Source organism: Colias eurytheme, chromosome 15 (genome assembly GCF_061535395.1).
Source record: "Colias eurytheme isolate Ceu_HAF_F1 chromosome 15, ilColEury1 Martin Lab GWU primary, whole genome shotgun sequence".
Classification (NCBI taxonomy): domain Eukaryota; kingdom Metazoa; phylum Arthropoda; class Insecta; order Lepidoptera; family Pieridae; genus Colias; species Colias eurytheme.
The window spans coordinates 7,993,624-8,007,939 of NC_142994.1; the positions used below are offsets into that span (position 1 = coordinate 7,993,624).

Sequence of the window (14,316 nt, forward strand, 5' to 3'; positions counted from 1 at the left end):
CCACACACACACACACATCCACCACTGCAAGGTGCCCGTCGAACCGGGTCTACGTCTACTAGCCGTTCGACTTCGTTCACGAGCATACTATGCACACAATATGATTCATGAACACCCACCTCAGCGCTATGCACACTAGCGCGCCACTGGCCCAAGTGCTCCGCCCACGTGTCAGTACGCGCGAGATGAGCTTCGAGCCGCATCTGTTCGCCCGCGAGCCGTTCGACTTCGTTCGCGAGCATAGTTAGCGCGGGTGATTCCGGTTTGAGGGACGCTCGGAGTGCCGCTAATGCCTGTAATTTTTTTAATTAATATAATGTATTATTTTTTAAGATGTGATAGTATAATCAAAAGTTTATATGACAACTTTTTAGTTTATTTTAATATATGCATAATGTAGTTAAATTGAAAAAGTTTAATACATTGAAATACAATTCCCAGCTTTTTTAACAAACTATTTACAATACAGTGCTATTTCAGTTTATATTTGTTCAATTTTTAAAGCACATTTTTTTTTACTTTTTATCCTTTCCCGAAACATCTACCTTCCCAACAGTTATGCATAAATAAATAATATTAAATACCTGTGTTTTATTATTATGACGTTCTTGCAATTGATCAAGTTTCCGCCTGGCATAAGTAGAATGTTCTATCAAATGTACGGTACCGCCGACGCTTTCAGCTGATGACACAGATTCACTTGACAGCTGACGATCTTCTATTGGCGATCTCTCTGATATTAATTCTGAAACAAATAGATTGACATTTATTTTTCAATATAGGGCTGATTTTTCAATCCTTGGTTAAAACTTATTCGTCGAATAATGTATAAAACTACCATTTTAAAAACGTATTCTAATTGCCCGTATTTGACAGTTTACGTGACGTTTTTAATATTATCGTGTAATACTTTATTGGACGGATAAGTTTTATCTAAGCAATGAAAAATCGGCCCTAAGTCATGGACGTATAAAAAAAGACGGACGGTATATCGCCTAAACATCTCGGAGCAATTAACAAGCCTGGAGAAGTAACAATTAATTGAACGTTTCTTATATAGTGGCTCTCTTATATTCAATAACCTAATTAATGCGATAGAAAGAGACAACACACTGTTATCGGCTTGGCATTCAAATCCACATGTAGCCACTCTTTGTTCTAAAAAGGTAGTGCTTGCCACTTTATCGAATACTAAAATATCGATAAATAAAAAAATTAAGTTATAAAATTGCTTGAAGATAATTTAAGATTCTTTTAATTTTGAATTATGGATAGGTAATTCCAAATTTTAAGATTCGTTTAATTTGGAATTATTCATTTACGATGCGTATTGACTGCCTTGCATTGTATGGTAGTGGTATTTATAAAAAAATATTATTAGGTATTTCGGTTTAGGTTGTTTTTTATGGTTTCGTATAAAGGTACGTATTTTTTCCTGTTTTCATAGATTCATTCTATTAATATTAATATCTATTCTACTAATATTATAAAAGCAAAAATATATAAGAATGGACATTTGATATTCTTTCACGAAAAAACTACTGAATGAGTTTTTATGGAACTTTACAGAATAACATATAGGCTACAATTTTCCGCGGGAAAATCAGAATAACATATAGGCTACAATTTTCCGCGGGAAAATAACTCATTCCCACAGGAAAAAATTGGTAAAAGTTTAAAATAAATTGCTTCAAATAAAACATATAAAATTTAAAAAAAATTTTTGCAACATTTTATTTCGATACTTAATTAACAAATTACAATATTTATTATTTAAAATAGATGCCACCTTAAACTTGTGGCACAGCATCTCTGCAAAGCACTTTACTTTTCTTCCCGTCTGATTCGAAATGATTTGAACAAGGCCGAGAATGTTTTGAAGGCTTCCAATTTTCCCTGTGCTATAGCTTTAACCCAAACATCTTTTAATTTTTCTCAAGCCAGAAACCTGCAAATAACAATAAAATCCATACTTAAATACCTTTTTTTTTCTCCTAACCTAAAGCAGTCATTATCAATGAAGTACTTCGTACCTACTCAAGTATCGATAATTGCACAACACTATGGAAGTTATATTTTGCATTTTTTCTAAAAACTAAGCTGATTATGATTTCATTTCAATGATTACGGTTAGATAAAACATAGATGATTGTGAAAATAACGTAAATTAACTTATTTATAATACAATTAACAAAAAAATTGATCAAAACACTAACCTGTGAAAAGACAAATTCCAATCTTCATCCGATTTCCCAGTACTACGGCTTTTACAGCCGTGAACAACACAAGCCATGTAATCTTTAGTAAATTATCTTTTCAGAAAATAACATAAGAAACTAGAAAACACGTTTTTCACTTCAAAAACAATAATTAAAATCACCATGCGTTAGTGACCAGACTGGTCACTAAAACAAATTGTAATGGCTACATGTCATTTCAAACTGTCGAACTGACATATATCTGTCCTCTTTTTTCGCATGACATTTTGCCATAAGCCAAAAAGGCCAAACTAGTGCTTCATTGTTCAATTAATTGTTACTTCTCCAGGCTTGATAATTGCTCCGAGCTAAACATTGAGTGAAGCCTAGTAATGGCGGCGACACATCCATGTGTGTGTGACATGTTGCCATGGCAACACTATGGCAACAGATGTCCTGATGACAATGGCGGCTGTATTTTTTTTCTATAAATTTTGTCGTAATAATTTTGTCATTAAAACATTAATGAAATAACTTGGTTCCCTGTGGAATGTAATCCCTTGTGTTTTGTTATTTAAAATTGTACTGTTGCGACACCATTTAACTACGCAAGACGGCATTTTAAATATTTTTTGTGAAACAGTGACGCAGTTAATCGGTCGACGGTTCACGACGTAATGGCGGCCGACTAGCTTACTATGGTGAGAGTGTGTGCGTGTTCATTGTCTTTACACGATCGCTAGCTTACTATGGTGGCTTCACGTTGTTTGTTCGTAATACGGCGTCCGTCTTTTTTTATACGTCCATGCCCTAAGTATTATATTTTTATTTATTCACTTAGTTAAAAATACAAATTATATTAAGTTAAGTTTCTTACAAATGTGAGAAGGACAGAGACAAATAGTCAGTTTATTTCATCATATCCAAAATACCATTTTGAAGTTTTTTAATTACATCAAAATAAAATGTATACTATAATATATTGTATGTAATATATACTATAAAGGAATTTGCAGGAATATCAAAAACTTAAGAGTGATATAATATCTTTGATATAATATAATATTAATTCAATACACTTATTATTAATAACTGACCTTTATTAGCCTCTTCCGTAGCAAGCTCAGCATTTAAAGCTTTATATTGATCACTTAGTAAAAAGGAATGATAATATTTCTCTTGTATTGTATCCACTATTGTATCCTGTACTTCATAAAATACTTCTGGTCCTGTGTCACCTAGTAAAAATGATTCCATTCTTTTCCTTGTTTCCTAAAACATATCTTTTTTATTGAATGAATGAAAATGCTACTTCTTTATTACTTAAAATAACCAAAACATATATATTATCTCATAGCATTTTATAAATAATGCTAATTTATTGTTTTTTTTTAAATACATAAAAAACAAATGATTTTTTTTCAGTGATAGTAATAATTTCTTGTAAAAAAATATTACGCCGCAAAGCAAATGCCAGTTCCATTTAATTCGTAATTAATGAAAAATACCTTATCCACTTTAATTTCTGCACTCGGCGATCTAATGTAGGTGTAAAATATTTCAGCGCCTAGCTGATGCCAACTGCTTCTAGGGCTATGTCGTAGCTCTTCGACCGCCGTCCAGAAACCAACAAGACCTTGTGAGCAAAGTGTCTCTAAGAACATTGAAAGATACCTTCGTCCAGTCACACTCTCCAATATTTTGTGTAATGGCAATGTCTGGAATAAATTGAATTGTTTATTTGTAGTGAACTGAATATTTTTAATATTATGACCTAAATTATTTCTTTTTCTTATTTCTATAGTAAAACCATGGACTAATAGAATCTAAAGAGGACTGATGATTGTCATACTAGAGATCGTACCCCGTAATTTCAGCTTATTGCTAGATGGCGCTCTCATTTGAGCTTATTATTTAATTTGCAGTTTTAAAAGCGCCACCTAGTGACCAATTTTAGAACTAAGGAAACAGCAAACTATCGATTTTCAATTATTACATCTAGAGGGCGTTGTTTTAAAAACTCCGGTGTTTTTGAATTATTATTTTAGTTTTTAGGGAGCATCTAAGGAAGTGAGTACCTCTATTACGATTTCGACACCCACTACAAACATTCGACATAGTGATCAGAGTAGTGTATATAATATAATTATAATAAATATATTCTTTATTTTCTGTTAAAAAAATGTCTATATCTTTTTTCTTCTTAAGTATTTATTATTTATATGACCATAAAATACGGGAAAAGAAAAAAAAATGTGGATGTACAGCGATGATTTGAACCAGCATCTATCGATTTTAAAGTACGAGACTCAGTCAACACAGCTACAGGCACTTATACGTCTTACATTGAAAGGAGATTGCCCAAGTGACTATGGCACTTTACTTGGTATCGCAATCAAACTTATTGTGTCAAGATGAAATATAGCTCAATTTAAAGCTTGATGTTAGTACTTTTAGAAACGATTAAAGTTTTTATGTAAATAAGCCGCAGTTCACGACAATAAAAATAAAACAATAGTTTTATTCAACGCTTCAAAAAAATACTTTATCGAGTTTATACTAACGATGAACGTTAAGTTTTACATTTATTACATAGGTAATATTTTAATTTACAAGACAAATGTGAAAAGTAAATCGTAATAAACATTATAATTCCAAATAAATAACGTCGAACAATGCGTCGAACACATTCATTCAACTATGACATATGACGCAGGACGCTTGCAAGAGAGATAGATATATGTGTCAAAACAGAAACTTTTACTTTTATTTCTATTTATTCGGTATAATTACGACTTAATAGTGATAAATATGATCATTATAAATACAAATAGGAATTAACAATATCACGAACACGTGACACAACTAGTATTTTACCGATTCCATACGTGGTCATACATGTTTCAAAAGAATAACTTTTACTATTATTTCAATTTATCCGGTATAATTAAGACTTAATATTGATACATATGATCATTATAAATACAAATAGGAATTAACAATATCACGAATACGTGGCACAACTAAAATTTTACCGATACCACCCGTGGTCATTCTCCTTTATGCTCTAATTGTTCGAGTAGGTATTTCTTTGATAAATACAGTTCATAGCAACGCGGTGGTGGAGCATCATAGAGTAACTTATATAGGATTGTGGAGCATCTTAAGGAAGAGAGTACCTTTAATAAGATTTCGACACCCACTACAAACATTCGACATAGTGATCAGATTAGTGTATATCTTTTTATAATATAAAAATGAATCCCAAAATGTGTTGGTAAGCGCATAACTTGAGAACGGATTAACCGATTTCGTTAATTCTTTTTTTATAATATTCCTTGAAGTTCGAGGATGGTTCTTATGTAGAGAAAACGTGAATATGTACCACGGGCGAAGCCGGGGCGGACTGCTAGTCTTATATATAAAAATGAATCGCAAAATGTGTTGGTAAGCGCATAACTCGAGAACGGCTGAACCGATTTCGATAATTCTTTTTTTATTATATTCCTTGAAGTACGAGGATGGTTTTTATGTAGAGAAAACGTAAATATGTACCACGGGCGAAGCCGGGGCGGACCGCTAGTAATATATATATTATTTAAATTCTTTATTTTCTGTTAAAAAAAATGTCTATATCTTTTTTCTTCTTAATTATTCCCTTGTAAACAGTATTATTTATATGACCATAAAATACGGGAAAAGAAAAAAAAAAAGATGTACGGCAATGATTTGAACCAGCATCTATCGGTTTTTAAGTACGAGACTCATCAATACAGCTACGGGCACCTATACATCTTACGTTGAAATTTATGCTCTAATTGTTCGAGTAATTCTTTGACAAAAACAGTTCATAGCAACGTGGTCCATGGTCTGATCATTAAGTAATGGATGGAGTACGCTGGCAAATGTTCTAACTAAACTTTCTGCTGATTTTGGTGCGGGGAAGGTAACTCACACTATTGAAACACAATCACACATTCACAAAAATAATTTGTGTCACGAAAGTCGTAAAAATTTATGACCTTTTAAGCGACGAGTTTTTAAATTCAACTCTATCCCTAAGTTCATAAAGATTAAATTTGTATTTCATTCCAAGTTGTCTCGTGGGGAGTGCGGTTCAATATCGCGTTCTAAATTCAACTTTATAACTTAGATCATAAAGATTAAATTTGTATTTCTTTAATGCCTCAGCCCCCGGAATCACAGACACAATAGAAAATCTATTGTGTCGTGGGCCGTGGTCCGATCGGGCCGCTCGGTGGTCAATGGGCTAAAAGATAGACTCGTAAGGAATGCGGTTCATTATCGCGTTTTAAATTCAACTTTATCTCTTAGTTCATAAAGATTAAATTTGTATATTTTCTTTCCATGATGACGCATCAATGATCGAGTAAACGACTCGATTATTTGTCTTGATCATATCGCTAAACGATAGATACATCGACGATTATTAGAAATTGCATTTAATTAGAAATGTACGTTAAAAAAATATACACAAATGAAAGGTTATTCCATCTTTTTTAATATTCGACATGTTTGAATTGCTTCTGCAAGGCTTGACAGTTGACAGTGCAAAACGGCATTTTTAGCGGAGCACTCGCAGACGTCCTTTCGATGTTTTCAGTTTTAGCCTAGGAAAACGCAGAGTGTTTGTAATCGATTACGCAAGTAGTTTTTATGAAAGCATAAGATTTTTCGATTCGAATAATCTTATACCTCGACAAAAGGGGAAACACCTGCGAGTGTTATCGATTACTTAATGATCTAAGTCCATGGTGGTCACGAAGTCACTCTCGAACAGCGATGAACGAAGTGACAAAAATAGGCGGTCCATCCTAAGGAGCGCTGGTGCAGTGAACTCCCATAAATAATTATAATAAAGTTGTGCTCATTCATTTAACAATTAATATATCTTTAATTTTAAATTAAATTTATCGTATACCTAAACTCCAATACGAATATCAAATGCCTAAATACGGAATCCAATAAGAGGTTAAGAGAAATTTTCAGTCCTTCGCGAAACAAAAGATCACGTAAACATAGCGCAATCCATTTTATAGATCATCTTCATACTTGATAGTATTATTTTTTTATATTTTTATTGAAATTGATTCCAGAAGATAACTTTAAAAATTCATTTTGTTACTTTTATTAGTAGGTACGATCCTTATAAGTATTTTAGTGTATTCAACCAACTTAAAAAAGTGTGACTATTTTACAACAATTTGAATATGAATTGTATACAATATCGAAGCTTTTTAAGAAATGTATAAAATACTTTTTTAAGAATTATTATCATACATAATATTATGATACCGGCAATATACTATTAAACGCGCTTCTGAGCGCGGTCTGACGACCCGCGGGCCGCGACTCGCGAGAGCAAAATGTATGAAGAAATCGACAAGTATTTTTAATTTAGCTAATAATTGAAATAAAATTTTGATTTAGATACAAAAAAAATATCAGAATCTATAAAGGACTATATATCCCTCAATCATTTATAGGAAGATAGATTAGGCTTTTAATTTTCTTAAAATTGTACCGTTTTAGACCCCATTTTTTTGCATTTTATGCGATCATTGTGCTGGGAAAATCGTATTTCAGCGACAATTTTGTATGACGTCGTACAATTTTTATAAGATGATCGTAGAACTGAATATATTATTATTATCTTTAACTAGCGGTCCGCCCCGGCTTCGCCCGTGGTACATATTTACGTTTTCTCTACATAAAAACCATCCTCGTACTTCAAGGAATATAATAAAAAAAGAATTATCGAAATCGGTTCAGCCGTTCTCGAGTTATGCGCTTACCAATACATTTTGCTATTCATTTTTATATATAAGACTAGCGGTCCGCCCCGGCTTCGCCCGTGGTACATATTTACTTTTTCTCTATATAAAAACCATCCTCGTACTTCAAGGAATATAATAAAAAAAGAATTATCGAAATCGGTTTAGCCGTTCTCGAGTTGTGCGCTTACTAACACATTTTGCGATTCATTTTTATATATAAGACTAGCGGTCCGCCCCGGCTTCGCCCGTGGTACATGTTTACGTTTTCTCTACATCAGAACCATCCTCGTACTTCAAGGAATATAATAAAAAAAGAATTATCGAAATCGGTTCAGCCGTTCTCGAGTTATGCGCTTACCAACACATTTTGCGATTCATTTTTATATTATAGAAGAAAATTTAAGATATTACTTTTTTCTCATGCTTTGAGTTAAAATTGTACCGTAAAATAGCGTTTTTTGTTAAAAATCTGTAATAGCACCCTTATTGTGGTGCTTTTTTTTTGTAATGAATTTACTACGCTACTGTATTTTCTTTGTTTTAGACTTTAGTTCAATACTTAATTAAACATCCATACAATTTTGTCACGAGTCGCCTCTGGTCAAACTAACCGTTATTAGTGTTACGTTTACTCAAAATACAAAAATGAAGAAAGTATTATTTTACGCTTATTAAATCTTTAAAACTAAAACAAAATGATGTGGAGGTAGGGAGGTGGATTTCCTCAATCGAAAAAGGGAGAGACTAGTCTACTCGACCGGCCGGCCGTAAAGGCCCCGATTATTGATGGCGGAAGGTTGTATATATGCTCTGTAGCGAAAACATTTCGCTTGCGCGATTCAGAGCAAAAAATAACATTTAAATAAAAATATTTTTTTGCGTATTATATTTTACGTATTATATTTTACGTTAAAGTTTACGTTTTTTGCGTATTATATTTTACGTCAAGATACTATTTGGCACATTGATTTTTTTTGTAGCGACATCTCTTAGCTTCATTAAACCGACTTAATGCTCTAAGGCGACATCTAGTTCTTAAACGTATAAAAAAGCTTATAAAAATGCCAAATGCTACTGTGAGTGACATCTATCGACAAAATTGGGAACTGAGAAACGAGTTACGTTTTTTACTATGGCGATTGTAAGTCTTCTTGAGTAATTAGTCTATGGTAAAACAAAAATTAGAATAAAAAATACAATTATTTAGTTGCATTACTAATATTTGGATGATTGCAAAATGTATGCCAAATCTAAGAAACTCTGTATTATATGATTTTATTAGTTTAATGTGATAATAATTAAATTTGTTTAATCAATCCTAATAATACTGTAAATGTGAAATTTTGTAATTAAAGAGTGCAACTTTTATCCTGGGTAGCAATCAAGTAACGCGCGCCGGTTTCAGCTTGTTATACTTATAAATAAAAGAAATACAACATAATTAATTTAAAAACATACCTTGCTGTCAGATTCCACAGTAGGAAAAGCACCATCCCACCCCAGGCTCTGCAAAGCAGCTTCACACTCTGCTTTAGCAATCGTCAGCTGATCAATGTATCTCTTTAGCTTCCTAGCATCTGCCACTTGTTGCCGACTCACATTGTGTTGGTTACCGCTCTTCTCTATAACTTCTATATCCACGCCTTTCGCGCGTTTGATGTTTTGTAGAGTTGTTGCTTGCATTATCTGTGTTACTATGTCATACCTGTTTTTTTTTAAGTTAGATTATTTTTTTTTATGCCAAAAACTGACATATCTATTCATAGTTTATCATACTAGATTTCCGCCCGCGGCTTCGCCCGCGTTTTCAAAGGAAAACCCGCATAATTCCCGTTCCCGTGGGATTTCCGGGATAAAACCTATCCTATGTGTTAATCCAAGTTACCCTCTATATGTGTGCTAAATTTCATTGTAATCGGTTCAGTAGTTTTTACGTGAAAGAGTAACAAACATCCATACTTACAAACTTTCGCCTTTATAATAGTATTAAGATAAGATAATAATTGTAACATGTAAAGAAAGATATGAAGAAATACCAGTAGTAACTTAAAATGAGTACAAGAATATAATATTATTCACTGTTACATATTTTACACATCAGTGAGCAACGCTTATGAAACTAAAAATTCTTGTTCAATGTACATACCTCAAGCGTTTTAGCGTATCAATATTATTGCAGTTATTAATAAGCCGAATGTAATCTTCAAATGTTTTAGCATATTCATGGGTTCGCACATGCATAGCATCAACTTCCTTTTGTGCTTCTAAATACTGTATAATTTTTTGATTTATATAATCAGGTTCTGTTATAAGATCTATTGCTGGTTGGAGAACTGGAAAAAATAAAATTATATAAAGAATTGTAAAACTAATAAATAAATTTATTTTGTATGTAATACATACTTTTACATGCCAGTACTTCTCTTAGTAAATGAGAAGCTGGTGTCAAAGAATAGCATCTGGGCATCAAAAACATAACAAACATTTCACTTATTTGTCTTAGATAGTGTAGTTCTGTATCAATAGACATCAAATGAGGTAATAAGGCAAAAACAGGTGGCTGATTGAGTTCCAATCTGAAAGAAATTGATGACCCTGAATTTGGCAGACAGCAGACAAAATGTAATTTCAGATTGGGATATCTATAAGCGAAATTAAGTTTTACATGTTTACCGAATTGGAAATTGTTTGTCGTTGATTTACCTACAGGTGATAATAAAGAAAATTTTATTTTATTCTTTAAATTTTTTTTTTAATAAAAAATAAAATTTTGGGAAGCTCTCACCGTGTTCCCAAATGTTTTATAAATCTGAAACTTTCAAATTTAGTTTATTATTGGATTCTGAAAAGGTGATATCGGTTAGTTTTTTCATTTCGGCTTGGAATATTCTGGGACGTGTATCTACCAGAAAAATTAATTTTTAGTGGAAAAAAGAAAACTCATATTTTCGTCTTTAAAAAATCTAAAGGTGATATTTTTTTAATTTTAAATTTGTCAGTCGGATCATAAGATATCCTAATTTTTAAATTTTGATGCTGGATATCAAAGTGAAAATTAATCAAAATAAAAATCTAAAAAATGTCATGTCTTCATTTTTAGTAAATCTACAGATGATGTATCTCGGATTTTTTATATTCTTGTTTATTTGTTGTATATCCTCATCTTTCGATTTTTTATCCGAAATGGAATATCAGGCATGGATTATTCTTTTTTTTTATTAAATAAAGAAAAACATATTATCAAGGCAATTCAACTGTTAATATTCAGCCCATAATAAGAGAAAATTATGGAATAAAATATTTTCAGTGTTTATATCATAGCCCGGTCAAATTAGACCTAGGTATTTTTTTATAAATTTACCGTCCTGTCCATTTTTCCTTTGATCCCGAATAACTTTTGTTGCACACATGGGATCTTAAAACTTGTACTTTTAAAACTTTATTTGTTTTGGTACACCCCTACCACAATTTAGCTCTGTAGGAATTATTGTTATTGCATTTGACCGGGCTATGATATAAAGACTGAAAATGTTTTATTCCATAATTTTCTCTTATTATGGGCTGAATATTAACAGTTGAATTGCCTTGATAATATGTTTTTCTTTATTTAATAAAAAAAAGAATAATCCATGCCTGATATTCCATTTCGGATAAAAAATCGAAAGATGAGGATATACAACAAATAAACAAGAATATAAAAAATCCGAGATACATCATCTGTAGATTTACTAAAAATGAAGACATGACATTTTTTAGATTTTTATTTTGATTAATTTTCACTTTGATATCCAGCATCAAAATTTAAAAATTAGGATATCTTATGATCCGACTGACAAATTTAAAATTAAAAAAATATCACCTTTAGATTTTTTAAAGACGAAAATATGAGTTTTCTTTTTTCCACTAAAAATTAATTTTTCTGGTAGATACACGTCCCAGAATATTCCAAGCCGAAATGAAAAAACTAACCGATATCACCTTTTCAGAATCCATTATTAAACTAAATTTGAAAGTTTCAGATTTATAAAACATTTGGGAACACGGTGAGAGCTTCCCAAAATTTTATTTTTTATTTAAAAAAAAATTTAAAGAATAAAATAAAATTTTCTTTATTATCACCTGTAGGTAAATCAACGACAAACAATTTCCAATTTGGTAAACATGTAAAACTTAATTTCGCTTAGAGATATCCCAATCTGAAATTACATTTTGTCTGCTGTCTGCCAAATTCAGGGTCATAGAAATTGCTTGTATTTATCATGTAAAACTCAAAATTAAAGAAAATAGATATTAAAGTAAGCAATATTTGGAAGCCAGTTAACTAAACACAATGGAGTAAATAATGCCATTGTATGTTTATTTAAAGATGTATGATTTTAATACCAACAATGTACTCACGCACAACTTTTTGCAATTCTTATCCTCTCAAAGTGTTGTGTAATTTTAGTCACCATATCATTAGCCAAAAGCTTTTCAGCGTCTACTCTCAACAATCTCTCATATAAATTTTGAACAGCACCCCATATGTGTTCTTTAAATTTTTCTATAACAGGTTCTGGTTTATGAGTGAGTTCTTTTATCCATCTTGTCACAAAATCTCTAAGAAAGTAGTCTATTAACTGCTGCAACTGACTATCAACTGTTCTTCCAAAAACCACAGGCAAATGAGGTTTTTTAGTTGAATAAGACCAATTGGTTTGCTCCTCCTTTAAATTAAATTTTCAGGATAAGTCTTGACAAAAAAAAATATGTTTTAAATTTAAGTCAATGAACATATTTTCCTACCTACTTCATTTATATTATACAAACCTTTATCGCGGATTCCAACATTCGAGCTTCCTTTTCAATACTGTCTATTATAAATAGCGATGTTTGATGTGGAGATGACAATGATACATGGCCCCAAAGAGTAAATGCGAAGATTGCCACGATAACTGATAAGCTAAATAATCCAATAAAAGTTAAGTTCCAAGTTAAAGGAAAATACCAAAAAATTGATACACACAAACATGATATAAAATAAAATCTTCGCATAGACATGGTGTTTTGTTATCAGATCATAGGTATATGATATCCGAATTATTATAAGAAATGCAATCAAAGGAATTAAATCACAAGCACGTAACGGTATTACATTATTAATATTACAATTTTCTTTAGACTAGATTCAATTTTTATTTAGATAAAAACACACAACAAATACTCGATACCCATTTCCCAAACCCAATACGATTTTTGACACAGATTTTTGATATTTCAGAGTTCAGACTTCAGTTGAAATTCAATTTACATACTTCAAACGTCACACTCACAGTGACATTTCAGTAGTATAAAGGTCTACCATTATTATAGTACTCTTTGGGTCTACCAGACTGATGGCATATTAATTATATTTAAGAAATAAAAGATTTTCATGTGGCAACTTATTTGACAACTATCAAATTGGTTGTCAAATTATTTGTCTTTTTTGCAGTTGATAAATAATTTTTAGGCCCCGTTTTCCAATTACAGCACTAGAGCGCATTATGCGGCATAATGCTTAACGTTGAATGTTCCAACTACAGCAACGCTTCGCACAATCGAGCACTAGAAAAAGTAATGCGCGTGAATTGATGCGTGCAATCGATTTATCGTTAGTAATTATTAATTGTTGGAAAAAAAATTAAAGCTTTCGTTTCATTGTAGTTTTTTCGAAATAATCAAAGTTAATTCAAATTGTGTTAAAAAAATAAATATAAGTATGGATGAAGGTACAAACATTGAAAAAAATGTTAATGAAATAATCAAAATCCAAATTACTTATAATAACTGTAAATATTTTTCAACCAATTATTATGTACAGTGCGACACAAAAGAGATGAAAATAAATGAGGGCGCCACCGTCGCTCATATAGCAACACTGATACTGCGACGCAAGCGATCTTGATACTATAGAATAAAAATCCAAAAATGTATATAATATAATCTAAAATAAATACCGCGATTTAAACCGTTATAATTGTTTCAGTGTAGCAATAGTGTAATTTAAGACAAAAATACATTAGTATTTTAATTGACCTACCTAGGTCAAATTTTACTTAAATGTATTTGGAATTAGTTATTTTATAAAAATCGGTCAAGTGTTTAGACTGCAGAGGCGCACATAGAATCAAACATACAAACAAACAAGCATACATGCAGCTCAAACACATTACCCTCTTTCTGGGTCCGTCGGGTAGAAAAAAACAAGGCGATTTGAAAACCACATATTTTTATTTTTTTTGTAGATAAATTTTGTACATTAATATAATTCATCAAAATCTAAATATTCTACTCCTTCA

The 14,316-nt window shown here is 31.6% G+C and overlaps 1 protein-coding gene and 1 long non-coding RNA gene across 2 annotated transcripts in view; both read right to left on the reverse strand.

The window, feature by feature from the left end:
* Window positions 1–13,229, reverse strand: part of snz (sorting nexin snazarus) — a 30,173-nt gene extending 16,944 nt beyond the window's left edge. Inside the window, exons 1-9 of the mRNA XM_090110515.1 lie at window positions 12,806–13,229; window positions 12,395–12,702; window positions 10,400–10,572; window positions 10,143–10,329; window positions 9,455–9,701; window positions 3,707–3,916; window positions 3,296–3,470; window positions 585–745; window positions 120–293 (exon numbers count right to left, since the gene is read on the reverse strand). Coding sequence (XP_089966641.1) covers window positions 120–293; window positions 585–745; window positions 3,296–3,470; window positions 3,707–3,916; window positions 9,455–9,701; window positions 10,143–10,329; window positions 10,400–10,572; window positions 12,395–12,702; window positions 12,806–13,036 — 1,866 coding nt within the window. The 5' untranslated portion in view covers window positions 13,037–13,229. The remainder of the gene's footprint in view (window positions 1–119; window positions 294–584; window positions 746–3,295; window positions 3,471–3,706; window positions 3,917–9,454; window positions 9,702–10,142; window positions 10,330–10,399; window positions 10,573–12,394; window positions 12,703–12,805) is intronic.
* On the reverse strand, window positions 1,710–2,565 carry LOC149902466 (uncharacterized). The gene is made up of 2 exons (XR_016457569.1): window positions 2,217–2,565; window positions 1,710–1,948 (listed from the first exon to the last, which is right to left on the reverse strand). It is a non-coding gene; the product is annotated as an uncharacterized LOC149902466 (long non-coding RNA).
* Window positions 13,230–14,316: the final 1,087 nt, after the last annotated feature.